The 27,413-nt window shown below is 40.1% G+C and overlaps 1 protein-coding gene across 3 annotated transcripts in view; it reads right to left on the bottom strand.

Annotated features, from left to right (window-relative positions):
- LOC128694629 (uncharacterized) overlaps nucleotides 1–27,413 on the bottom strand; it is a 316,265-nt gene that overhangs the window by 254,729 nt on the left and 34,123 nt on the right. For all 3 annotated transcript variants that reach the window (XM_070095923.1, XM_070095924.1, XM_070095926.1), the window contains exons 2-4: nucleotides 8,689–8,773; nucleotides 4,513–4,600; nucleotides 3,074–3,479 (exon numbers count right to left, since the gene is read on the bottom strand). In XM_070095923.1, the coding sequence (XP_069952024.1) occupies nucleotides 3,074–3,479; nucleotides 4,513–4,600; nucleotides 8,689–8,773 (579 nt within the window). The remainder of the gene's footprint in view (nucleotides 1–3,073; nucleotides 3,480–4,512; nucleotides 4,601–8,688; nucleotides 8,774–27,413) is intronic.

The following is a 27,413-nucleotide window of genomic DNA, read 5'->3' as shown; positions in this document are numbered from 1 at the left end:
CAAAGATGTTGAGAAGTTGCTGGCAGTGTGGATCAACAAAAAACAGTTAGAAGGAGATAGTGCTGTGAAGGTGATAATTTGTGAAAAGGCAAGGCAGTTGCATGTGGAGCTTGTAAAGAATGTGCCAACGAGAGTCTTCAATAAAGGTAAAAGTGATTTAAGTGTTCATTTATCCATTAAAATTAGTGCTTATATTTATTTCTCATTGTTTTCTGTATGTAAAACTATAGCTATTCTCTATAAAATGTATTTTTTGTTAACATTTTTGTGTCTGAAATGGATTAATTGTAGTTACATTACAGTGGACCCCTAGTTATGTTAATTAATCCATTCCAGAGAGTGTGACTAAAGCCGAATTTGACGATATTTGAATTCATTTTCCCCATAAGAAATAATGTTTTTTTTTTTTAATGTAAATCCAATTAATCCGTTCCAGACACCCAAAAAGTATTAAAAAAAAAAAAATTTTTTTACATGAAATATACATTTACCTACACAGAAAACAATGAGACATGAAGAATAAAACAATAATATGACACTTATCTTTATTGAAGGTTCTACTTAGTGCATGGAAGATGGGAGGAAGGGTGAGGATGGAGGAGTTACTATTGTTTGGAAGGGGAATCCCCTTCCACAAAGACTTCCGGTACCAAGTCCTTTTCTGGGGTTACTTCCCTTGGGAGTTGACGTGTCGGCAGATGGATTTATGAAGGATGAGGTTAATCATAGAATTGATGAGGGAAAAAAGGTGAGTGGTGTGTTGAGGTATATGTGGAGTCAAAAAACGTTATCTATGGAGGCAAAGAAGGGAATGTATGAAAGTATAGTAGTACCAACACTCTTATATGGATGTGAAGCTTGGGTGGTAAATGCAGCAGCGAGGAGACGGTTGGAGGCAGTGGAGATGTCCTGTCTAAGGGCAATGTGTGGTGTAAATATTATGCAGAAAATTCGGAGTGTGGAAATTAGGAGAAGGTGTGGAGTTAATAAAAGCATTAGTCAGAGGGCAGAAGAGGGGTTGTTGAGGTGGTTTGGTCATTTAGAGAGAATGGATCAAAGTAGAATGACATGGAAAGCATATAAATCTATAGGGGAAGGAAAGAGGGGTAGGGGTCGTCCTCGAAAGGGTTGGAAAGAGGGGGTAAAGGAGGTTTTGTGGGCGAGGGGCTTGGACTTCCAGCAAGCGTGCATGAGCGTGTTAGATAGGAGTGAATGGAGACGAATGATACTTGGGACCTGACGATCTGTTGGAGTGTGAGCAGGGTAATATTTAGTGAAGGGATTCAGGGAAACCGGTTATTTTCATATAGTCGGACTTGAGTCCTGGAAATGGGAAGTACAATGCCTGCACTTTAAAGGAGTGGTTTGGGATATTGGCAGTTTGGAGGGATATGTTGTGTATCTTTATACGTATATGCTTCTAAACTGTTGTGTTCTGAGCACCTCTGCAAAAGCAGTGATAATGTGTGAATGTGGTGAAAGTGTTGAATGATGATGAAAGTATTTTCTTTTTGGGGATTTTCTTTCTTTTTTTTGGGTCACCCTGCCTCGGTGGGAGACGACCGACTTGTTGAAAAAAAAAAAAAAAAAAACTTCCCTTCTTTGTTTTTAATGCCACTAGTACCAGCTTGAGAGTCACTGCACATCTGTGGCACTAAATATATGTCAAGAGAGCTCTGTTTCTGGCATCTCTTTAAAATTTCCCTAAAATGGGACAAGACATTGTCATTGTACATGTTGCAGACATGGCTTGCAACAGCTTTGTTAGGGTGATGTTTCTCCACAAATCTTTCCATGCTACTCCACATTGCACAAATCTCCACTATTACCACCCTCTACCACCATCACAACCACTACCACCCTCTACCACCATCACCACCACCCTCTACCACCATCACTACTACCCTCTACCACCATCACTACCACCCTCTACCACCATCACTACCACCCTCTACCACCATCACTATCACCCCTCTACCACCATCACAACCACTACCACCTTCTGCCACCATCACTACCACCATCACAACCACTACCACCCTCTACCACCATCACAACTACCCTCCACTACCATCACAACCACTACTATCACTACCACCTTCTACCACCATCACAACCACAACCACCCTCTACCACCATCACTACCACCCTTTGCCACCATCACACACATTCCTCTGAGTCATTAAGCTTAATTCCTTATTTTTTAGTAATTTATATATGTATTTCTTTTTGCAAATGTATATTAGATTTAGTTCTAACTCGCTCATATCTACTAAGATACTGCATTTTCTTTCAAAGTCTCCTTCTGCTCCTCTTCTTCTATTGGTATATTATATTCAATTATGATTTGTCCTTATCTTTGGCTAGTTTCTGGTCTGGAGAGTTTGATAAATTTATGATGATGTTTTCCTGTAAAGAAATTCAACCCTGATGTGTTTGGAAAGTTTACTCAAATTAATAGAATGTCCTTCCATACTTGTTATAAGAAAAGGAACATGCCCTCCACCACTGAACATTTTTAGTTTAATCATGGGAAAGCTCTAAATCCCTAGGGGTCATACAGCACATAGGAAGCATTCAGGTTCAATCTAAGGAAGGAAAGAATAAGTCTACATGTATTTCCTTTGGTCAAGAGCCCCTCGGTGGCATCAAGCCACTTCCCTTGAATAGACCCAACTACTGAACAGACATCCAGTCTTTTACCACATCAGCTGTGTACCCCAATGTAGGGTGACCCAAAAACTAATGTGCACTCACTATCACTCATTAAATAGCTGTCTTACCAGAAATGCACATACATAAGAATTTAATAACTCCCTAATCTGCAACATTCCCACTCAAAAACCATTCATCTCCATTCACTCCTATCTAACATGCTCACACATGCCTATTGTATGTCCAAGCCCCTTGCACACAAAACCTCTTACCCCCTCCCTTCATTCTTTTCTAGGACGATTCCTACCCCTCTTCCCTTCCACTACAGATTTATACACCTTCCAAGTCATCCTATTTTGCTCTATCCTCTCTAAATGACCAAACCAAGAAGAGGTTTATAACATAAAATACTACTTACATATTTCATCTATATCTACACCGTCCATTCCTTGTGAATTTTCATCACCCTGAGATTCATTCATATCTTGGGAATCTTCATCTTCATAGCCCTCACCCATGTTTTCATCTTCATCTATAATTCCATCCTCCTCTTCATCTTCATCTTCATCTTCCTCTTCTTCCTCCTCTTCCTCCTCCTCATCATCCTCATATCCTACCTCCATTCCATCCATCGATTGTCCTTCTTGGAATGCTTCATCTAGCACACTCCCTTCTTCAACAACTCCAGCTGCATTAATTTCTTCACCAACAGAAATTGGGAGTACAGAAGGAGGCATAGTGAGAAGTGCATCATGCATGGCAGCATAAAAGGGCCATGATGGAGGAGCTGCATCCTCAGGTTCTAGGGCAGGTTGGCTTAATTCCTATAGGAAATCATTGAAAAACACATTTCAGATTTTATTAGAATTTTAATTAGAACCCAATAAGTTAGAGAGGCAGTAGAAAACTTGAGCAAATAATGAGGGGTCATATATTCTACTTTATTGTGAGACAAAATATTGAGAATTATCAGAAAAAATCTATGCAGTCCAATAATATTACAATCCACTGCAGAAGAAGTGCATAAGATTAGAAAACATAAATCTAAAATAATCTTTAACCCTCAAACTGTCCAGACGTAGATCTACGTTTACGCATATAGCGCTCTGACCTTGATTTTCTCCATTTGAAAACATGTAAAAAATGTAGATCTACATTCGGAGTACTACACAAGCAAACGTAGATCTAAGTTTGGACAGTTTAAGGGTTAAAGATGTTAGCATAGTATTGACAGTCACTATGAAATATGCACATTATAACCAAGACTCACTCCATCACCATCTTGCCAGAGACACACCGATACTGAATACATACTACAGTTCGGTTGCCCCTCAAAACTGCAAATATCCCCACCCCTCCTTCAGAGTGCAGGCACTGTACAGTACTTCCCATCTCCAGGACTCAAGTCTGACTAACTGGTTTCCCTGAATCCCTTCACAAAATGTTACCTTGCTCACATTCCAACAGCTCAAGTCCTAAAAAACATTTGCCTCCACTCTTATCTAACATGCTCACACAAGTCTGTTGGATGTCCAAGCCCCTAGCACTCAAAACCTCCTTCATCCCCTATTTCTATCCCTACCTTAGATAACCCCCTACTTCCCTCCTTCCCCCCACCTCAAATTTATGTCTTCCAAGTTATCCTATTTTACTCCACCATCTATAAATATCCAAACCACAACATTCCCACCATTACCCTCTGAATACGATGTACTTTTGATAACCCCAAACCTTCATCTAATCTCCAAGCTCTAAGTTTTCTGTGTAATATTCACATACACAAACTCAACCTAATTAAGAACATTATGAACAGTCATATTTCAGTACTGAATAAAGATAAAGAGCACACACACACACCTTATACCTAGTTACAAGGGCATCCCAGTGTCTTCGTGCCTGGCTGGGGTTAACCTGTGCTGTTAAACCCAGTTCATCTATTATGGATCTGAAAGGAAATGTGTAGATTAATTACAAGACACTATCAATATAAATACAATATTTTTTAAACCATTCATCCAGGCAAAGCATTTAAATAACATTTATCAGTTACAATCATAACTAAGCTCTAAACCCACTAGGTTCATAATAACACAAGGTGCACAACTGAGCAAAATGTAGACAGCCTATGTTGAAGGCCCAGTTGGGTTCATATTTTGTGCTATGCTAGTGCTGCCATCTGTAGGCCTACCTAACTCAGTGTGAAACCATACAACCCCAGCCTCACTCTTCGACGGGCGGCCTACGAGATAACAGTTCCCCCCCCCCCGGACTGGTTTCGGTACCCTTCACACTGCCTACCCACTGTGAACTTCATTTCTCCAAATAAAGTCGAAGTTAGTCAATGGCCGTATATCTCACCTGACTCTACACCTTTATTACATACCTTTATTGAAGGCTAATGCTGGCTTCTGGAAGATAGGGAGGAGTTAGTGTTTGGAAGGGGAATCCCCCTCCATAAAGACTTTAGGTACCACAGCCTTCTCTGGGGTTACTTCCCTTCTTTGTCTTTTAATGCCACTAGGACCAGCTTCAGAGTCACTGGGCCCCTGTCTCACAAAACTGTCCAGAGTGCTCTGTTTCTGGCATCTCTTTAAGATTTCCCTGAAGTGGGGCAGGGTTTTGTCACTAAACATGTTGCAGATATGGCTTGTTTCAGCTTTGTCAGGGTGGTACTTCTTGACAAAACTTTGCACATCATTCCTCCTCCACCTCTGAAGCAAGTTCCTCAGCTGCAGTCTGTTGCTGTTCAAGTTGAAGCTCTTGCAGCTCTTCAGTGGTTAGCTCTTCCCTGTGGTCCTCCACTAACTCTTCCACATCCTTGCCACTCACCTCCAACCCCAGAGACTTCCCCAGTGCCATAATAGAGTCCACAGGGTCGGCAGGGTCAGAGTCAGCCTCAAACTGTTCAAAATTCCTCTCTTGGACACAATCTGGCCACAGTTTTCTCCAAGCAGAGTTAAAGTCCTGGAAGTCACTCCCTCCCAAGCCTTACATATAAGGCTTATGCAATGGAGGATAGTGAAGTGATTCCTCCAGAACTCTCTTAGGGGTCAACTGAGTGCCTGAGGTCACTTCAAAGCACCTTTGAAACACTGCTTTTGTGTAGAGTTTTTTGAAGTTAGAAATGATCTGCTGGTCCATGGGCTGGAGGAGAGGAGTGGTGTTAGGAGGCAAGGACTTCACTTTTATAAAATTTAAGTCCCTAAACACTTGGTCTTCCAAGTCTGGAGGATGTGCAGGAGCATTGTCCAGTACCAGGAGGCACTTGAGTGGCAATTTCTTTTCCAGGAGGCATTTTTTCACACTTGGGCCAAACACATCATTAACCCACTCTTCTAAAAAAAAGTGCCTTTTCCTCCTGGGTAATGTAGGTCCTGTTTGGCATTTTCTTCCAAGACAGGCCTGTTTTGTCACAACTGAACACTTGTTGGAGTTTGAATCCTTCAGCCTCTATGTACCCCTGAAATTCCTGCATGAATTTTTCAGCTGCACATCTGTCAGAACTTGCTGCCTCACCATGCCTTACAACACTGTGTATGCCACTATGCTTCTTAAATCTATCAAACCATCCTTTAGTGGCCCTAAATTCACAAACTGCAGCACTTGTTCCAGGCATTTTCTTTGCAAGATCCTCATGCAACTGCCTTGCCTTCTCACAAATAATCGACTCCACAACACTGTCTCCCACTAATTCTTTTTCCTTAATCCACAATAATAATAACTTTCTCATCTCTTCCATTATTGGTGGCCTTTGTTTAGTTAGAAAAATTACTCCTTTTGCAACATTAGCATCCATGATTTGTTCTTTCTTTGCCAGCATGGATGTAATTGTTGATTTATTCTTGCTGTACATCCAGGCAAGTTCCACCACCCTCATACCACTCTCAAATTTTTCTATCACTTCACGCTTAAATTCCATGGCGTTTCTCACTTTCTTTACCACAGGAACTTTCTTTGGAGCCATGGTTACTTATTTCACAGTTGCACTGCAAAAATAACACAAACTACAATGGGAAATAAGCAAAATGTTTGGATGTATGAGCAGGAGGTTCCCTAGCCACCGAGAGACACAGCCAAACTGACGTGCAAGCGGCCCCAGCCGGCGGATGAATGTCCCAAACGGCCGATAACCAGGCGCCGAAAAAATGGCCAATCACCAAGTTGGCCGATAACAGAACCGGCCGATAACTGGGGGTCCACTGTAATATAAAAAAAACACCCAAAAATGTGAAGAAACATGAAATAGTTTACAAAGAAGTTCAATGGAGTTTTGCACTGTGATAGCTGTGGGGAGACTGACTGCACATGTTCTGGCAGATTGTGTTTGTTTGGTTGAGTGCCATGCAAACGGTCAACTACCGAGCATTTTTTTTTTACCAAACAAAGTGTTCAAGTACCAAATTGTTCGAGTAGGGAGCTGTTCAAGTACTGAGGTTCCACTGTAAAAAAATAAATATCTTTATTTCTACATGTACAAGGTATACAGGCCTAGTTGACATCAATGACATACTACTATACAGAAAGCCGCTCTTTATGCAGAGCATTTCAAGCAAATTAGGTCAGTATTGTCCCAGGATGCGACCCACACCAGTCGACTAACACCCAGGTACCACTTTACTGATGGGGAACATAGACAACCGGTGTAAAACAAAGAACTCTTACAATCACTGTGTATTACAAGCTATTCCTGTCAGGGGATACCTAATAAATGACAAAACCCACTCATATATTTTCCATATTAAATACCACTTAATGTCTCATAAAATTCCAGTTTGTTAGTAATTTTGTACTGTACCCTCAAATTAGCTTATCTCAGTCATTTTAAAATTTGACACATATATGCCCTGTTTCTGATTAGGATTGATATTAGATTTTAGTAACCAATTTTTTTTATGTTTAACCCTTTCAGGGTTGAGAGGCCCTCTCCTGAACTTGTTCTCAGGGTCGAAAATTTTTGGAAAAAAAAAATTATTTTTTTCTTATGAAATGATAGAGAATCTTATCTCGATCATAATGACACCAAAAGTATGAAATTTGATGGAAACCTTACAGAATTACGCTCTTGCGAAGTAAGCGGTCTCGACAATGTTTATGCACCAGCGATTTCGCCCACTTTGAGCCCTATTTTTGGCCAATTTCAGTGTACTAGTCGACAAAAATCATATCTATTTCGCTAGAACTCCATTTTTTCTATCGAATGAGTACAAGTAACCACCAATTTACCAATTTCAAGTATCCAATAAAGTGGTCAGAAATTGTCAATTTTTGCCAATTTCACACAAATTTCAGAAGATGCCAATTTCCAAATAGGGTCCAGAATAAGCAAAACAGACATTCCTGGCACTAAAATAACATTTTCTCTGTTCTTTAGTCATGTCTCCAGGCCCCTCTTACATCTCTTTTGCTTTCCACTTTGAATTTTTACTCTCACAAAAAATAGAAGATTTACTGTTATGCAGACTACTGCATTAGTTTAGAAATGGTGTATAAATGTTATAAATAATATCAGTGCACTTGTGAAAGAATATCAGACTCACCAGTTGACATGTATTGGACACTTGGCATGATTTGTTTACTTTTGAACTTTGATAAAAATCTAACATTTCTGCTATTTAGAGCTCAATTTCAAAGTACTTTTCATTATGAAACCAATCAAAATCATCTCAATTTCTGTAATATGTCTTCCATTCTATAAAATGAGATCAGAAAAACTAGAATACAATCATAAATACCATACAAAAATACACTGCAAGTCGCTGTTTTAATCAAAAACATGGTCGGAGTTTTGTTTTTCTCATTATGCACTGTGTGCTGCAGGATTTTTTTTATACTGTACACACTGACCACATAGACCCATTCTTTCATATGTCGGCCTACCAGCTTTCTCTCATTAGATTTGAAGACGCTAGAATTTAGGCGTTCCAGTATGTCAATAACTAGTACGTCGGAAACCCTGAAAGGGTTAATAGCCTAATAGAAAAAAAGAATAAATGGTAATGAATTCAACATACATTAAAGGTTTACCAGACTTACTGAAACACATAATCTGGAGTTTCATTACAGTGAATCTTTAGACGGGCTCTCCCTTGAATAAAGCAATACGTCTGCTCATCTGTCCCTGAAAAAAAAAAAAGATTCAGAAACAGATTTGTTAATAATGTAGCACATGCAATAATGTACCTCTGCAATACTTTTATATCAACAGCACTAATAAACACATGAGGAGAAGGAACAATTTAAAACCCATCCCAAAAAGTAGGTAAATTTTTTTTTACATGGGATGGGACGCGATACCAGAATTTTTGCTGATGTGAATACTATCAAAATTGACCAATACCTACCGATACCAGTATTAATACCAACACTATCAAAATTAGGCAATATTCACATACTCTGATACTAAATTTTAGGCTGATATTAATACCACCAAAATTAGCTGATACCCCAGTGATACCAATATTTGGCACACTCCTAAATTTTACATTAAATTTTTAATTCTTACTATTACTAATACTGTACATATGTTACTCAGAATTACAGAGGGGTGAGTAAACTGTACATATGTTACTCTGATTTACAGCAGGGTGAGTAAAATTAGTCACTTTGACTTTTTTTGGGTTATCCTAGGTTTCTACACATATGCTGCTATGTATGATAATTTATGTAACTGTATTTGTGTATACCTGAATAAACTTACTTATTCAATTAGAGATGAATGATTGAGCCCCTACCAATCCTTGTACGGACTCACCAATGCTTAGCATTTAACATTAATAATAACCAGATGTATTTCGGTTGCTGGGTGATCCAAGAAGCATATCCCTGTATTGTATAACCCATCCCCTGTACCTCAATGCAGACAATTGGAAGAGTGCAGAATGCAGCATAAGTTTATAATGCAGTTAAATATAAGCAATGCTTTCAGGAAACTTAATCAGTGGCACTCGATGTATGCACAAGGCTTATTCCTCTAAGAAAAAGGAGGAGTAGATGTAAAATAGAAAGAGACAGGCGCTCCCTTTACAGGCGACGGAAAAGAATAACAGAGCGGTTAAAAGAAGTCAATATATCTGAAATGCGTAGGGAGACTCTGGTCAGAGAAATAGCAAGCATTGAACTTAAGCTAAAAGAATCCTTTAGGAGTCAGGAATCGCGGGAAGAACTAAAAGCCATAAATGAAATCGAAAGAAACCCAAAGTATTTCTTCTCCTATGCCAAATCAAAATCGAGAACAACGTCCAGTATTGGGCCCCTACTTAAACAAGATGGGTCCTACACAGATGACAGCAAGGAAATGAGTGAGCTACTCAAGTCCCAATATGACTCAGTTTTTAGCAAGCCGCTAACCAGACTGAGAGTCGAAGATCAAAATGAATTTTTTATGAGAGAGCCACAAAATTTGATTAACACAAGCCTATCCAATGTTATCCTGACGCCAAATGACTTCGAACAGGCGATAAATGACATGCCCATGCACACTGCCCCAGGGCCAGACTCATGGAACTCTGTGTTCATCAAGAACTGCAAGAAGCCCCTATCACGAGCCTTTTCCATCCTATGGAGAGGGAGCATGGACACGGGGGTCGTCCCTCAGTTACTAAAAACAACAGACATAGCCCCACTCCACAAAGGGGGCAGTAAAGCAACAGCAAAGAACTACAGACCAATAGCACTAACATCCCATATCATAAAAGTCTTTGAAAGGGTCCTAAGAAGCAAGATCACCACCCATCTAGAAACCCATCAGTTACACAACCCAGGGCAACATGGGTTTAGAACAGGTCGCTCCTGTCTGTCTCAACTATTGGATCACTACGACAAGGTCCTAAATGCACTAGAAGACAAAAAGAATGCAGATGTAATATATACAGACTTTGCAAAAGCCTTCGACAAGTGTGACCATGGCGTAATAGCGCACAAAATGCGTGCTAAAGGAATAACAGGAAAAGTCGGTCGATGGATCTATAATTTCCTCACTAACAGAACACAGAGAGTAGTCGTCAACAGAGTAAAGTCCGAGGCAGCTACAGTGAAAAGCTCTGTTCCACAAGGCACAGTACTCGCTCCCATCTTGTTCCTCATCCTCATATCCGACATAGACAAGGATGTCAGCCACAGCACCGTATCTTCCTTTGCAGATGACACCCGAATCTGCATGACAGTGTCTTCCATTGCAGACACTGCAAGGCTCCAGGCGGACATCAACCAAATCTTTCAGTGGGCTGCAGAAAACAATATGAAGTTCAACGATGAGAAATTTCAATTACTCAGATATGGTAAACATGAGGAAATTAAATCTTCATCAGAGTACAAAACAAATTCTGGCCACAAAATAGAGCGAAACACCAACGTCAAAGACCTGGGAGTGATTATGTCGGAGGATCTCACCTTCAAGGACCATAACATTGTATCAATCGCATCTGCTAGAAAAATGACAGGATGGATAATGAGAACCTTCAAAACTAGGGAGGCCAAGCCCATGATGACACTCTTCAGGTCACTTGTTCTATCTAGGCTGGAATATTGCTGCACACTAACAGCACCTTTCAAGGCAGGTGAAATTGCCGACCTAGAAAATGTACAGAGAACTTTCACGGCGCGCATAACGGAGATAAAACACCTCAATTACTGGGAGCGCTTGAGGTTCCTAAACCTGTATTCCCTGGAACGCAGGAGGGAGAGATACATGATTATATACACCTGGAAAATCCTAGAGGGACTAGTACCGAACTTGCACACGAAAATCACTCACTACGAAAGCAAAAGACTTGGCAGACGATGCACCATCCCCCCAATGAAAAGCAGGGGTGTCACTAGCACGTTAAGAGACCATACAATAAGTGTCAGGGGCCCGAGACTGTTCAACTGCCTTCCAGCACACATAAGGGGGATTACCAACAGACCCCTGGCAGTCTTCAAGCTGGCACTGGACAAGCACCTAAAGTCAGTTCCTGATCAGCCAGGCTGTGGCTCGTATGTTGGTTTGCGTGCAGCCAGCAGCAACAGCCTGGTTGATCAGGCGCTGATCCACCAGGAGGCCTGGTCACAGACCGGGCCGCGGGGGCGTAGAGCCCCGAAACTCTCTCCAGGTAAACTCCAGTGGTAAAAAGTTAAAGTCAATCAGACGAGTGATTCTCCAGTTATGCCACAGATTCCACTGATTCCAAGTTTTTAACAATTTTATATTATATTGGCAAATTTGCCCACACACAAACAAGACTTAATGGATATTATCACAATCATCAGATTCATCAGCCATTAAATATTGAGGCCATTCAGAAGAGGTAAACTGAAATTTATCAAAAGTAATATACAATGGAAATAAAAGTTTCACATTACTGTATACATAAAATGGACAAATCTGCAACTATGTGCTTGAATTTCATTCTCCACTGTCACTGAATAATGACACACTGCTTCATTTTATCTCTTAATATTAAATTATATTAAATTTTTATTTCTCTGCGTAATATACAATATGTGATTTACATGTTATAAAATATTGATAAGTAGAGAGAATGCCACTACTTAAAACTAGACATAGCATAGTAACATAATGTGAACACATTCAATGTTTTAATGGTTGTGAGGATAACAGATATTAAGAATACAATTATGTGCTGCTAAGGGGCTCTAGAAGTTATTAGGGGCATTCCAGAATGCTGAATATACAGTGAACAGTACAATACAACATTTATTTTATTTATTTTTTTCAACAAGTCGGCTGTCTGCCACTGAGGCAGGGTGACCAAAAAACAAAAAATCTCCTAAAAGAAAATACTTTCATCATCATTCAACACTTTCACCTCACTCATACATAATCACTGTCTTTGCAGTGGGGCTCGGATACGACAGTTTAGAAGTTCCTCCAAACTGTCAATATCCCAAACTCCTATATTAAAGTGCAGGCACTGTACTTCCCATTTCCAGGACTCAAGTCCGGTTAACTGGGATTACCCTACTCACACTCCAACAGCTTGTTAGGTCCTAAAAACCATTCGTCTCCATTCACTATCTAACACACTCACACACGCTTGCTGGAAGTCCAAGCCCCTTGCCCACAAAACCTCCTTTACCCCTTCCCTCCAACCTTTTCGAGGATGACCCCTACCCCTCCTTCCTTTCCCTACAGATTTATACACTCTCCAAGCCATTCTACTTTGATCCATTCTCTCTAAATGACCAAACCACCTCAACAACTCCTCTTCAGCCCTCTAATACTTTTAGTAACTCCACACCTCCTAATTTCCACACTCCGAATTCTCTGCATAATATTTACACCACACATTGCCCTTAGACAGGACATCTCCACTGCTTCCAGCTGCCTCCTCGCTGCAGCATTTACAACTCAAGCTTCACACCCATATAAGAGTGTTGGTACCACTATACTTTCATACATTCCCTTCTTTGCCTCCACAGATAATGTTTTTTTGTCTCCACAGATACCTCAATGCACCACTCATTTTTTCCTTTATCAATTCTATGGTTAACTTCATCCTTCATAAACCAATCCACTGACACGTCAACTCCCAAATATCTGAAAACATTCGCTTCTTCCATACTCCCTCTCTCCAATGTGATATCCAATTTTCTTTATCTCAATCATTTGATAGCCTCATCACCTTACTCTTATCTATGTTCACTTTCAACTTTCTACCTATACAAACCCTCCTAAACTTGTCCACTAACCTTTGCAACTTTTCTTTAGAATCTCCCATAAGCACAGTATCATCAGCAAAAAGTAATTATGTCAACTTCCATAATTCAATCCCATCCCTCTCCTCAACACCCTAGCATTTGCTTCTTTTACAACCCCAACTATAAATATATTAAACAATGATGATGACATTACACATACCTGTCTAAGACCTACTTTTACCAGGAAGTAATCTCCCTCTCTCCTACATACCCTAACCTGAGCCTCACTCTAATTGCCAGGCATAATGAGGGCAAATTCCTAGGCCTATACCTCGACAACAACCTGAATTTCAGCACCCATATCCAACACATAACAAAAAAAGTATCCAAAACAGCTGGGATCCTCTCCAAGATATGATACTACATGCTGCAAAATGCCCTTCTCACACTATACCATTCACTCATTTATCCGTACCTCACCTATGCTATTTGTGCTTGGGGATCAACTGCAGCAACACACCTAAAGCCAATAATAACCCAACAAAAAGCTGTAGTAAGAATAATCATTAAATCCCATCCCTGACAACACACACCCCCACTCTTCATAGATCTAAACTTACTCCCTGTTCAGAACATCCACACTTACTACTGTGAAATCTACATCTACAGGACCTTAAATTCCGATATTAACCTTGACCTAAAATACTTTCTTGATAGTTGTGACAGGACCCACAGGCATAACACCAGACACAAACATCTCTACAACAATCCCCGTGTCCGACTAAACCTTTACAAAAATTCAATGTATGTCAAAGGTCCTAAAATCTGGAACACCCTACCTGTAAACTCTAGAACTGCAGACACATTCATCACCTTCAAAACTACTGTTAGAAAACATCTTATCTCCCTGATACACCCCATCAGCTAACTACATAAAAACCACCTGGTGGTTCACACTTACACTCACTCACTCACCCATTTGACTATAAGCACAGAAATATGAATCTTAATCTTAAAATAATGATTCCTAACTAGTCATGAGTTTGCCTGTGATACTCCAATATAGAAACTATGTATTGTGCCGAAACAAAAGCATTCACATCGTTAAACTCACAAACTAGTATTTAGTCACTTAGTATTCAGTCAACTTACTCCATAATTTATGATAATTTAGGGTTAAGAATTAATCTAAGTTTGCCCGAAATGCCCAGCCATGTTAGGTGTCCTAGTGGCCCCCTCTGTAATTAGTATTTTATTACATGTAAACCACATAATAACCAAAATCTGTAAATCCTGCATTGTAATCCTTATAGAGAATAAACTTGATTGATTGATTGATTGATAAAAACTCTTTACAGCATTTAGTAATTTACTACCTATTACATACACTTGCAACATCTGCCACATTGCTCCCTTATCCACTGTATCATATGTCTTTTCTAAATCCATAAATGCAATGAAAACTTCCCTACCTTTATCTAAAAACTGCTCACATATATTCTTTAATCCTTTCAGGGTCCAGACCCAAGATCTGACACTTGACCACAGAGTCCAAGAATTTTCAAAAAAGAAAAATTGCTATCTTTTCTTATGAAATGGTAGAGAATCTTTTTCTGAAGGTAATAAAACAAAAGGTACAAAATTTGAAGGAAAATTGACGAAATTATGCTCTCGCAAATTTTGATGCATCAGAAATATTTAAGCATCGGCAATTTTGCCGACTTTGACCCCCATTTTGGGCCAATTACATTATTCCAGTCTACCAAATTCTTAGCCATTTCACTAGTATTACTTCTATTTTATTGACTGAGCACAATAAATCACCAAGTCAACTATTTTAACTACCCAATAAAGTGATTGGAAATTGGTAATTTAGCCAATTTAATACAAAGTTCAAAATATTCCAATTTCAAAATAGGGTCCAGAAAAAACAATGCAGGCATTCCTGGTACTAAACTAGCATTTCCTCTGTTCATTAGTTACGTTTTCAGCCTTTACAAATGAATTCCATTTTGATTTTTTATTCACATAATGAATTTTTATTCAAATAAAAAAATGGAAGATTTACTGTTATGCAATATTGTAATAATTGTATAAATAATATCAGCGCATTTGTGAACACACATAAGACCCACCAGCTGATGTGTATTGGATGAATGATGTGATTTGTTTACTCCTGAACATCGGTAAAAATTTACTTTTCCGCTACTTTGAGCTCAGTTTCAAGCCATTTTCATTAGTAAAACCAATAAGAATCATCTCTATTTCTGTAATATATCTACCATTCTATCAAATGAGACCAAGAAATTGCAAATACGTACAACTATAAAAAATAGACGAAAAAACACCGCAAATTCTCTGTTTTAATCCAAAATTTCAGTCTCAGTTTTTCCCTCTCATTATGCACTGTGTGCTGCAGGATTTATTTTATATGGTGCACACTTACCACACAGACGTACCAAATTTACTGCTCACAGCTTATCTGAAAGAGCTGAGCTCATGGTGTAGAACTACGGTTAGGATCCAGAACTCAAAGCCATAAAACTATGGCACGGACCCTGAAAGGGTTAATGTAAACACTTGATCTGCACATCCCCTACCCACTCTAAAGCCTCCTTGCTCATCTGCAATCCTGCTCTCTGTCATCCCTCTAATTCTTTCAATAATAACCCTGCCTGGTATACTCAGTAAACTTATTTCCCTATAATTTTTACAATCTCTTTTGTCTCCCTTCCCTGTACATGCTCTCTTCCAATCCCTAGGTACCTTCCCCTCGTACATACATTTATTAAACAAAAATACCAATCACTCCAACACAATATCATCCCCTGCTTTTAACATTTCTGTCATGATCCTGTCAGTTCCAGCTGCTTTACCCCTTTTCATTCTATGTAATGCATCACACACCTCCCCACACTCACATCTTGCTCTTCTTCACTCCTAAAAGATGTTATACCCTGACCAATGCATGAAATTACCGCCTCCCTTTCTTCATCGACATTTAAAAGTTCCTCAAAATATTCCCACCATGTACCCAATACCTCCAACTCCCCATTTACTAACTCCTCTACTCTGTTTTTAACTGACAAATCCATTTGTTCGCTAGGCTTTCTTAACTTGTTTATCTCACTCCAAAATTTGTCCTTATTTTCAGCAAAATTTCTTGACAGTGCCTCTCCCACTCTTTCATCTGCTCTCCTTTTTGCACTCTCACCACTCTCTTCACCTTTCTTTTACTCTCCATATACTCTGCTCTTCTTACAACACTTCTGCTTTGTAAGAACTGAACATTAAAATGGTATAAAATACTGACAGATTGTTAGGTAAGACACATATGCAACAGTTAGGTATCTTTATTTCGAAACGTTTCGCCTACACAGTAGGCTTCTTCAGCCGAGTACAGAAAAGTTGATAGAAGCAGAAGAGACTTGAAGACGATGTAATCAGTCCATCACCCTTAAAGTTTTGAGGTGGTCAGTCCCTCAGTCTGGAGAAGAGCATTGTTCCAAAGTTTGAAACAATATGGATATTGTTTCAAATTTCATATTGTTTCAAACTTTGGAACAATGCTCTTCTCCAGACTGAGGGACTGACCACCTCAAAACTTTAAGGGTGATGGACTGATTACATCGTCTTCAAGTCTCTTCTGCTTCTATCAACTTTTTTGTACTCGGCTGAAGAAGCCTACTGTGTAGGCGAAACGTTTCGAAATAAAGATACCTAACTGTTGCATATGTGTCTTACCTTTGTAAGAACTTCTTATAAGCTACCTTTTTCTCTTTTATCACACCCTTTACTTCATCAATCCACCAATCACTCCTCTTTCCTCCTGCACCCACCCTCCTATAGCCACAAACTTCTGCCCCACATTCTAATGCTGCATTTTTTAAACTATCCCAACCCTCTTCAACCCCCCCTCCCTACTCATACTTGCATTAGCCCACCTTTCTGCCAATAGTTGCTTGTATCTCACCCTATCTTCCTCCTCCCTTAGTTTATACACTTTCACCTCTCTCTCTTACTTGCTGTTGCCATTTTCCTTATGTCCCCTCTACCTCTTACTCTAACTGTAGCTACAACTAAATAATGATCCGATACATCCGTTGCCCCTTTATAAACATGTACTCCCTGAAGCCTACCCATTAACCTTTTATCCACCAATACATAATCTAACAAACTACTTTCATTATGTGTTATATCATGCCTTGTATACTCATTTATCCTCTTTTTTCATAAAGTATGTATTACTTATTACCAAACCTCTTTCTACACATAGCTTAGTTAAAGGCTCCCCATTTTCATTTACTCCTGGCACCCCCAATTTATCTACTACTCCCTCCACAACATTTTTACCCACTTTAGCACTGAGATCCCCAACCACAAGAACTCTCTCACTTGGTTCAAAATGCCCCATGCACTCACTCAACATTTCCCAAAATCTCTCTCTCTCCTCTACACTTCTCTCTTCTCCAGGTGCATAAACACTTACTATAACCCACTTTTCACAACCAATCTTATTTTACACTACATAATACTTCCATTTATACATTTACATTCCCTCTTCTCCTGCCATAACTTATCCTTCAACATTATTGCTACTCCTTTAGCTCTAACTCTATTTGAAACCCCTGACCTAATTCCATTAATTTCTCACCACTGAAACTCTCCTAACCCCTTCAGCTTTGTTTCACTTCAAGCCAGGACATTCAGCTTCTCATTCATAACATCCACAATCATCTCTATCATTCGCACAACATCCACATTTCTTTATGTAGTCCAAATACTGTAGTTTACATGTAATAAAACATTGGTAGGCACAAAAAGAGCCACTCACTTGTCAACAAAAAAAATTTGTTGTCAAAGATATTTGAAGGTATTTATGATATTTTGAGGTTGAATTAAAAAATGGCAGGTTTTTCAAATTGGCTCTAGTCTGTGAGGTACTGCATACTTACCCTCAACAAGGAACTTAGCTATAATACATGTATATGTAGTGACAATTTGTATATACAGATAGTTTTAATAAAGATCAGAATTTTATTTTTAAATGATTTAATATTAAATGAAAGGAGTTGTATCAACAATAACCATGTGACAATATTGTAACCTTCATTTTGTTATTTTTTCCAGATAATCAGGAGTTCTTCATGAAAAGCCTGCTTAAACAATCCCAATGAATTTTGCTACACTTGCGGTGAATACTATTGCAGAAACAAAGAAAAAACATCAAGCTTATCTTGCTTATTTTGCTGTGGCACTTGGAGTACAAGACAAGTCTTGGGCTCCCCACATGATTTGCAAAACCTGTTTACCTGGAGTTTACCTGGAGAGAGTTTCGGGGGTCAACGCCCCCGCGGCCCGGTCTGTGACCAGGCCTCCTGGTGGATCAGCGCCTGATCAACCAGGCTGTTGCTGCTGGCTGCACGCAAACCAACGTACGAGCCACAGCCTGGCTGATCAGGAACTGACTTTAGGTGCTTGTCCAGTGCCAGCTTGAAGACTGCCAGGGGTCTGTTGGTAATCCCCCTTATGTGTGCTGGGAGGCAGTTGAACAGTCTCGGGCCCCTGACACTTATTGTATGGTCTCTTAACGTGCTAGTGACACCCCTGCTTTTCATTGGGGGGATGGTGCATCGTCTGCCAAGTCTTTTGCTTTCGTAATGAGTGATTTTCGTGTGCAAGTTCGGTACTAGTCCCTCTAGGATTTTCCAGGTGTATATAATCATGTATCTCTCCCTCCTGCGTTCCAGGGAATACAGGTTTAGAAACCTCAAGCGCTCCCAGTAATTGAGGTGTTTTATCTCCGTTATGCGCGCCGTGAAAGTTCTCTGTACATTTTCTAGGTCGGCAATTTCACCTGCCTTGAAAGGTGCTGTTAGAGTGCAGCAATATTCCAGCCTAGATAGAACAAGTGACCTGAAGAGTGTCATCATGGGCTTGGCCTCCCTAGTTTTGAAGGTTCTCATTATCCATCCTGTCATTTTTCTAGCAGATGCGATTGATACAATGTTATGGTCCTTGAAGGTGAGATCCTCCGACATAATCACTCCCAGGTCTTTGACGTTGGTGTTTCGCTCTATTTCGTGGCCAGAATTTGTTTTGTACTCTGATGAAGATTTAATTTCCTCATGTTTACCATATCTGAGTAATTGAAATTTCTCATCGTTGAACTTCATATTGTTTTCTGCAGCCCACTGAAAGATTTGGTTGATGTCCGCCTGGAGCCTTGCAGTGTCTGCAATGGAAGACACTGTCATGCAGATTCGGGTGTCATCTGCAAAGGAAGACACGGTGCTGTGGCTGACATCCTTGTCTATGTCGGATATGAGGATGAGGAACAAGATGGGAGCTAGTACTGTGCCTTGTGGAACAGAGCTTTTCACCGTAGCTGCCTCGGACTTTACTCTGTTGACGACTACTCTCTGTGTTCTGTTAGTGAGGAAATTATAGATCCATCGACCGACTTTTCCTGTTATTCCTTTAGCGCGCATTTTGTGCGCTATTACGCCATGGTCACACTTGTCGAAGGCTTTTGCAAAGTCTGTATATATTACATCTGCATTCTTTTTGTCTTCTAGTGCATTTAGGACCTTGTCGTAGTGATCCAGTAGCTGAGACAGACAGGAGCGACCTGTTCTAAACCCATGTTGCCCTGGGTTGTGTAACTGATGGGTTTCTAGATGGGTGGTGATCTTGCTTCTTAGGACCCTTTCAAAGATTTTTATGATATGGGATGTTAGTGCTATTGGTCTGTAGTTCTTTGCTGTTGCTTTACTGCCCCCTTTGTGGAGTGGGGCTATGTCTGTTGTTTTTAGTAACTGAGGGACGACCCCCGTGTCCATGCTCCCTCTCCATAGGATGGAAAAGGCTCGTGATAGGGGCTTCTTGCAGTTCTTGATGAACACAGAGTTCCATGAGTCTGGCCCTGGGGCAGAGTGCATGGGCATGTCATTTATCGCCTGTTCGAAGTCATTTGGCGTCAGGATAACATCGGATAGGCTTGTGTTAATCAAATTTTGTGGCTCTCTCATAAAAAATTCATTTTGATCTTCGACTCTCAGTCTGGTTAGCGGCTTGCTAAAAACTGAGTCATATTGGGACTTGAGTAGCTCACTCATTTCCTTGCTGTCATCTGTGTAGGACCCATCTTGTTTAAGTAGGGGCCCAATACTGGGCGTTGTTCTCGATTTTGATTTGGCATAGGAGAAGAAATACTTTGGGTTTCTTTCGATTTCATTTATAGCTTTCAGTTCTTCCCGCGATTCCTGACTCCTAAAGGATTCTTTTAGCTTAAGTTCTATGCTTGCTATTTCTCTGACCAGTGTCTCCCTGCGCATTTCAGATATATTGACCTCTTTTAGCCGCTCTGTTATTCTTTTCCGTCGCCTGTAAAGGGAGCGCCTGTCTCTTTCTATTTTACATCTACTCCTCCTTTTTCTTAGAGGAATAAGCCTTGTGCATACATCGAGTGCCACCGAGTTAATCTGTTCTAGGCATAAGTTTGGGTCTGTGTTGCTTAGTATATCTTCCCAGCTTATATCGGTTAGGACTTGGTTTACTTGGTCCCACTTTATGTTTTTGTTATTGAAGTTGAATTTGGTGAATGCTCCCTCGTGACTAGTCTCATTTTGTCGGTCTGGGGCTCCTCGCATACATGTCTGAACCTCAATTATGTTGTGATCTGAGTATATTGTTTTTGATATGGTGACATTTCTTATCAGATCATCATTGTTAGTGAATATGAGGTCTAGTGTATTCTCCAGTCTAGTAGGCTCTATTATTTGCTGGTTTAAATTGAATTTTGTGCAGAGATTTAAAAGCTCGTGTGAGTGTGAGTTTTCATCAGAGCTGCCTCCTGGTGTTATTTCTGCAACAATATTATTTGCTATATTCCTCCATTTTAGGTGCCTTAAGTTGAAATCCCCCAGGAGCAAGATGTTGGGTGCAGGAGCTGGAAGATTTTCCAGACAGTGGTCAATTTTTAACAGCTGTTCCTGGAATTGCTGGGATGTTGCATCCGGAGGCTTATAGACTACCACAATGACTAGGTTTTGGTTCTCGACCTTTACTGCTAAAACTTCCACTACGTCATTTGAGGCATTAAGCAGTTCTGTGCAAACAAGTGACTCTGCAATGTACAGGCCAACCCCCCCCTTTTGCCTGTTCACTCTGTCACATCTGTATAGGTTGTAACCTGGGATCCATATTTCATTGTCCAAGTGATCCTTTATGTGGGTCTCAGTGAAAGCCGCGAACATTGCCTTTGCCTCTGCAAGCAGTCCACGGATGAAAGGTATTTTGTTGTTTGTTGCTGGCTTTAGACCCTGTATATTTGCAAAGAAGAATGTTATCGGACTGGTGGTATTGTTGGTACTGGGGGGGGATTTTTTTTCCGGCATTAGTATCTGTATCTGTTGGTTTGGAGTGGAGGCCATCGACTGTGGTTCCACTCCAGGAATGACTGGATTTGGTGTACGATTTCTGCCATTTCCTGCCAGTTTTTTTTCCTTCCTGGCACTAAAAAACCTCTCCCTCTTGAGTGGCTGTGGCTACCCAAGTTTTCCCATGGCCTGGATGTTTTGTATCTTTTTGTCCCCTTTAGATGGTATGCCTGGCAATTTAAGTTATAGCACAGTCTTTCCTGTACTGAAGAGGTACACATTTCAGGGTGAAAAAGCTTACAGGAAGGGAGTTTGCATTTTCCTGTTGTCATATGGGCATGGCATTTTCTAGGGTGGTCATAGTTGCACGTCCCATCTGTTTTTCCAGATTTCCCATGCCAGCAGATACCAAGTGCATAGTATGTGCACAGGCTTGGTTTCCGCTTGCCTTGGGTTTCTGTGACTGTATTCCCTGTTGGTGCATGTTTCCCTGTCTTTCTTCTATCCTCCCTAGCACCAACAATGGAGCTCCCACCAGTTGTTTTTGGTAATTTATCCTCACTATTGCTATTGGAGTCCTCTTGTTTGCTATTTCCTGCGGTATTTCTAGTTTGCAATATTGGTTTTATCTTATCTTTGACTACACTTGTTTCCCTACTATGGCTCCTATCTCCTATGTGGTCATTTATATGTATTCCTTCCTGCGTATAATTCCCGACTACCTGGACAAAATCTCCAGCTTCATCATTACTGTCTCCCAGGACAGTATCTCCAGCTTCACCATTTCTGTCTCCCAGGACAGCACCTCCAGCTTCACCATTACTGTCTCCCAGGACAGCACCTCCAGCCTTACTATTACTGTCTCCCAGGACATCACCTCCAGCCTTACAGTTTGTGACTACATGGCCAGTATCAGGGCAGTACCATTCAGCCCAGACTTTTTATATTCCCATCTGTTGTAGAAAGCTTCCAGGTTTTCTATGAAAGCAGCTTTGATGTTGTCCTCTTTTAATACCCTTGTGATTTTAGTCCACAGATTTTCCTCATTTGGGCATACCCAGAAACACTTCTCTGTTTTAATACTGCTTGTAGCTAGTTCTGGGATATCTGCACAAGGGGCGTGACACCAATTTCCACAAAAATGACAATTTATGTGTGGAATGCTTAAGACAGTGGAAAAAATGGGCAAAAGAAAAGTCTAAATTTTGGTGTGCCTATGGTGTGGAGAGAGACAAAAATCCACCACGATGACTGTTATTTCTCTATGATGAATGAGAAAGGTTTCAATTGATACAAGAAAGTCAAGTGAGAATATCCTGATTTGGAGTCAGCAAGGAGACCTGTTCCACACAACAAAGATATTCCCATACCAGTATTTACAACACTGTCTGACCTTCCATTGTCAGATGTTGAAGAAACTCAGGGTTTAGGATACACAAATAACCCGCACATCGAAGAGAGGAGACTTGGACCATTTACAGAGTCACACAAAGTGCAGGGTATTTGTGTATTTTTCCAGTCATGGTTATGTGCCTTTTTTTCTTATTTTCAGGATTTAGGATGTAAAATGTGTGACAGTAGAAGTGAATATACAGTAAGCATTATAAATACTCTGGAAAACGTACAAAGGAGGATGACAACATTGATCCCACGTATCAGAACTCTTCCCTACGAGGATAGACTGAAGACCCTGAATCTGCACTCTGGAAAAGTGTAGAATTAGGGGGGATATGATTGAAGTGTACAAATGGAAAGCAGGAATAAATAAAGGGGATGTAAATAGCATGCTAAATACATCTAGCCAAGACAGGACTCGCAGCAATGATTTAAAGTTCGAAAAATTCAGATTCAGGAAGGATATAGGAAAGCACTGGTTTGGTAATAGAGTTGTGGATGAGTGGAACAAACTCCCGAGTACAATCACAGAAACTAAAATGTTGTGTAGTTTTAAAAATAACTTAGATAAAAACATGAGTGGGTGTGGGTGGGTACGAGTTGGATCTGACTAGCTTGTGCTACTAGGTCTGATGCCGTGCTCTTTCTTTAGGTGACTGTGACCTGACCTGACTAGGTTGGGTCATTAGTTTAAGCTGGTAGGAGATTTGGACCTGCCTCGCATGGGCTGGTGTGCCTGCTGTGGTGTTCCTTCTTTCTTGTGTTCTCAGTCTGTCAAAGCAAGCATATGAACTTTTGTTAGGTAAGACACATATGCAACAGTTAGGTATCTTTATTTCGAAACGTTTCGCCTACACAGTAGGCTTCTTCAGTCGAGTACAGAAAAGTTGATAGAAGAGCCGTGAAGACGATGTAATCAGTCCATCACCCTGGAAGTTTTGAGGTGGTCAGTCCCTCAGTCTGGAGAAGAGTTTGTTCCATAGTCTGAAACAATATGGAGTTGAAGTGACAGGATGGAGCCTTATATACCACCAGGAAGTGAGATGTAAGCCACAAGTAGAGGTAAGAATATAGTCATTAGGAAGTCACTTCCCTCTCAGATCCAGCCATTCTAACTAGTAGAAGTTGTCCAAGTTGTTTTCTGTTCTGTACCAAGATACCATTGTGTTGCAGTGTCTGAGAGTGAATATTAAAATGGTATAAAATACCGACAGGTTGTTAGGTAAGACACATATGCAATAGTTAGGTATCTTTATTTCGAAATGTTTCGCGTACACAGTAGGCTTCTTCAGTCGAGTACAGAAAAGTTGATAGAAGAGACGTGAAGATGATGTAATCAGTCCATCACTCTGGAAGTTCTGAGGTGGTCAGTCCCTCAGTCTGGAGAAGAGTATTGTTCCATAGTCTGAAACAATACGGAGTTGAAGTGACAGGATGGAGCCTTATATACCGCCAGGAGGCGAGATGTAGGCCACAGGTAGAGGTAAGAATGTAGTTATTGGGAGGTCACGTCCCTCTCAAATCCAGCCATTCTGTTTTCTGTTCTGTACCAAGATATCATTGTGTTACAGTGTCTGACAGAGTGAATGTTAAAATGGTATAAAATACCGACAGGTTGTTAGGTAAGACACATATGCAACAGTTAGGTATCTTTATTTCGAAACGTTTCGCCTAAAGATACCTAACTGTTGCATATGTGTCTTACCTACCAACTTGTCGGTATTTTATACCATTTTAATATTCACTCTGTCAGACACTGCAACACAATGGTATCTTGATACAGAACAGAAAACAACTTGGACAACTTCTACTAGTGAGAATGGCTGGATTTGAGAGGGACGTGACCTCCCAACGACTACATTCTTACCTCTACCTGTGGCCTACATCTCACCTCCTGGCAGTATATAAGGCTCCATCCTGTCACTTAAACTCCATATTGTTTCAAACTATGGAACAATACTCTTCTCCAGACTGAGGGACTGGCCACCTCAAAACTTCAAGGGTGATGGACTGATTACATCATCTTCATGTCTCCTCCATCAACTTTTGTGTACTTGACTGAAAAAGCCTACTGCATAGGTGAAACATTTTGAAATAAAGATACCTAACTGTTGCACATGTGTCTTACCTAACAACCTGTCGGTATTTTATACCATTTTAATATTCGTATGAACTTTTATCATCCAGACTAAAAGATAAGACCTGTCTACAACAAGAAGTTAAAATAACACTTTACAGGACAAGAGAGGTAGCTTTGGACAGGCACCTAAAATCAGTACCTGATTAGCCAGCCAGTGATTCGTACATCAGTTTATGTGCAGCCAACAGTAACAGCCTGGTTGATCAGGCCCTGATCCACCATGAGGCCTGATCACAGACCAGGCTGTGGGGGCACTGACCCCCAAAACCTTCTCCAGGTATTACTTCAGCCAAGATGAAGAACTTGTACATTGCAGTAACACCCCTAGAATTCTTCGAATGGGACGTGAATATCGACCAGGAGATTGGCGGCTCTTTATAGACAGCTCCATTAGAAGCACAATGGTAACCAACATGCATCTCTTCCAATTCCTCACTCAACAAAACTGTGCTGATGACCAACACAAGAAAACTGTACAAATGTTTTCACATGCAAAAATTAGTGGTATCCGAATTAACTTACTATGTTTAACTGTTATTATATGGAATGAAGTACTAGTATGCATTACATGATTTGACTTTTGCATGATTTAAAAAAATAATTTCAATGTAATTTGTAAGCTAGCCCTGCCTGATCAATATATTTTTTACCTTTTAAATTATTCAATGGGATACCAAATTTATCAAAAACTAGAGCCAATCAAACAAAACTGATGGCATATTTGTAATCAGCACCAAACAAACTTACCCTAAAATTGGTGTAATATCAATGCATTCTGGGCAAACTAAACCTAATGCTTAAATGTTACTTAAGATCTAGACAGAGACTATTAAGTAGGACTTCTTATGCAGTTAACTACATACAATCAAAAGTACAATAAGGTAGCTAATTAACAAATGGTCAGTTATAAAAGTACTGTAGACCGTCATTTAGCACAGTAGCTACGTTTCTGAAAATATCACGTTAGGTAAAATTGTGTTAGATAAACTGAAGAACTTATGGGAAAAATAGGGTTACATTCCTTGGAGCCCTCAAAAAGCCAAACAACTTTTTTTTTAGGCCTCTACATCTTACAAAAAATAAAAGTGAACATGTAGTTGTAGTTCATTGTTGTGATGTATTATGTTGCTTTTACTGCTTAAGACTACAAATATAACAGATATACATGTATTAGTATTTCTTACCCTAAATTGTGGGTGCTGGTGTTCGTAGATGATTGTGAAGAGAGTGGAGAGTTATGCTGTGGCCCTACTGGGCTGAGGAGGATGGTAGAGGTTCTCATAATGAAGTCAATGGTTGTACTGGAGTGTCTAAGACATCCAGTCAGTCAGTCAAGTCATTCAGCAAGTCAGTTAAGTCATTCAGTCAGTCAAGTCACTCAGTAAGTCATTCAGTCAGTCAGTCAAGTCATTCAGTAAGTCAGTCAAGTCACTCAGTAAGTCAGTCAAGTCACTCAGTAAGTCAGCCAAGTCACACAGTAAGTCTATCAAGTCGTTCAGTCAGTCAGTCAAGTCACTCAGTAAGTTATTCACATCACTCAGTAAATCATTCAGTCAGTCAGTCAAATCAGTCAAGTCATTCAGTAAGTCAGTCATTCAGTCGGTCAGTCACACAAACTCATGTTTCCCTCTTTTTCTGTGTACAAAGTAACACTTCATTACGACTACAGGTTATCTCTTGTCTAATATCTTTGTTTCTTTGTTAATTCTAAGACTTAAAGTGCTTATACCTTTTCCTGCCACTTTCAGCAACACTGGTATGGCTACTGGGTGTCATAATTGCTTGGCAGATACAAGATATAGTGATTAAAATATCATAACACAATTCACAAACACAGCTGCCTTGTAGCAGAGTAAGGCTGGACACGTATGAATTACAAACCCTAAGATGGTGGGGTGGTGTTGGGGAGTGGCAGGGGATGGCGGGAGGGCTCCCCGGCTGCTCCACAACAAGGCAGCATCTTGAGCAAAAGAGAATTTTTTTTTCCTTCCCACAAACTGAACAATGTTAAATTAATTATACGAAGTGTTACATAAAATTGTGCCGCAATTCTTCAATTGTGCAATACCCAAATCATGCTAAATAAACTCGTGCTAAATGACGGTCTACTGTATTACATATTACTACAGTGGTACCTCAAGTTACGAACTTAATTCGTTCCAGAAGGGTGTTCGAGTGTTGATACCAAACAAATTTGCTCCCAT

Source organism: Cherax quadricarinatus, chromosome 51 (genome assembly GCF_038502225.1).
Source record: "Cherax quadricarinatus isolate ZL_2023a chromosome 51, ASM3850222v1, whole genome shotgun sequence".
NCBI classification, from domain to species: domain Eukaryota; kingdom Metazoa; phylum Arthropoda; class Malacostraca; order Decapoda; family Parastacidae; genus Cherax; species Cherax quadricarinatus.
The sequence above is the reverse complement of the archived record's forward strand: the minus strand, read 5'-3'. Positions and strand labels throughout refer to the sequence as shown.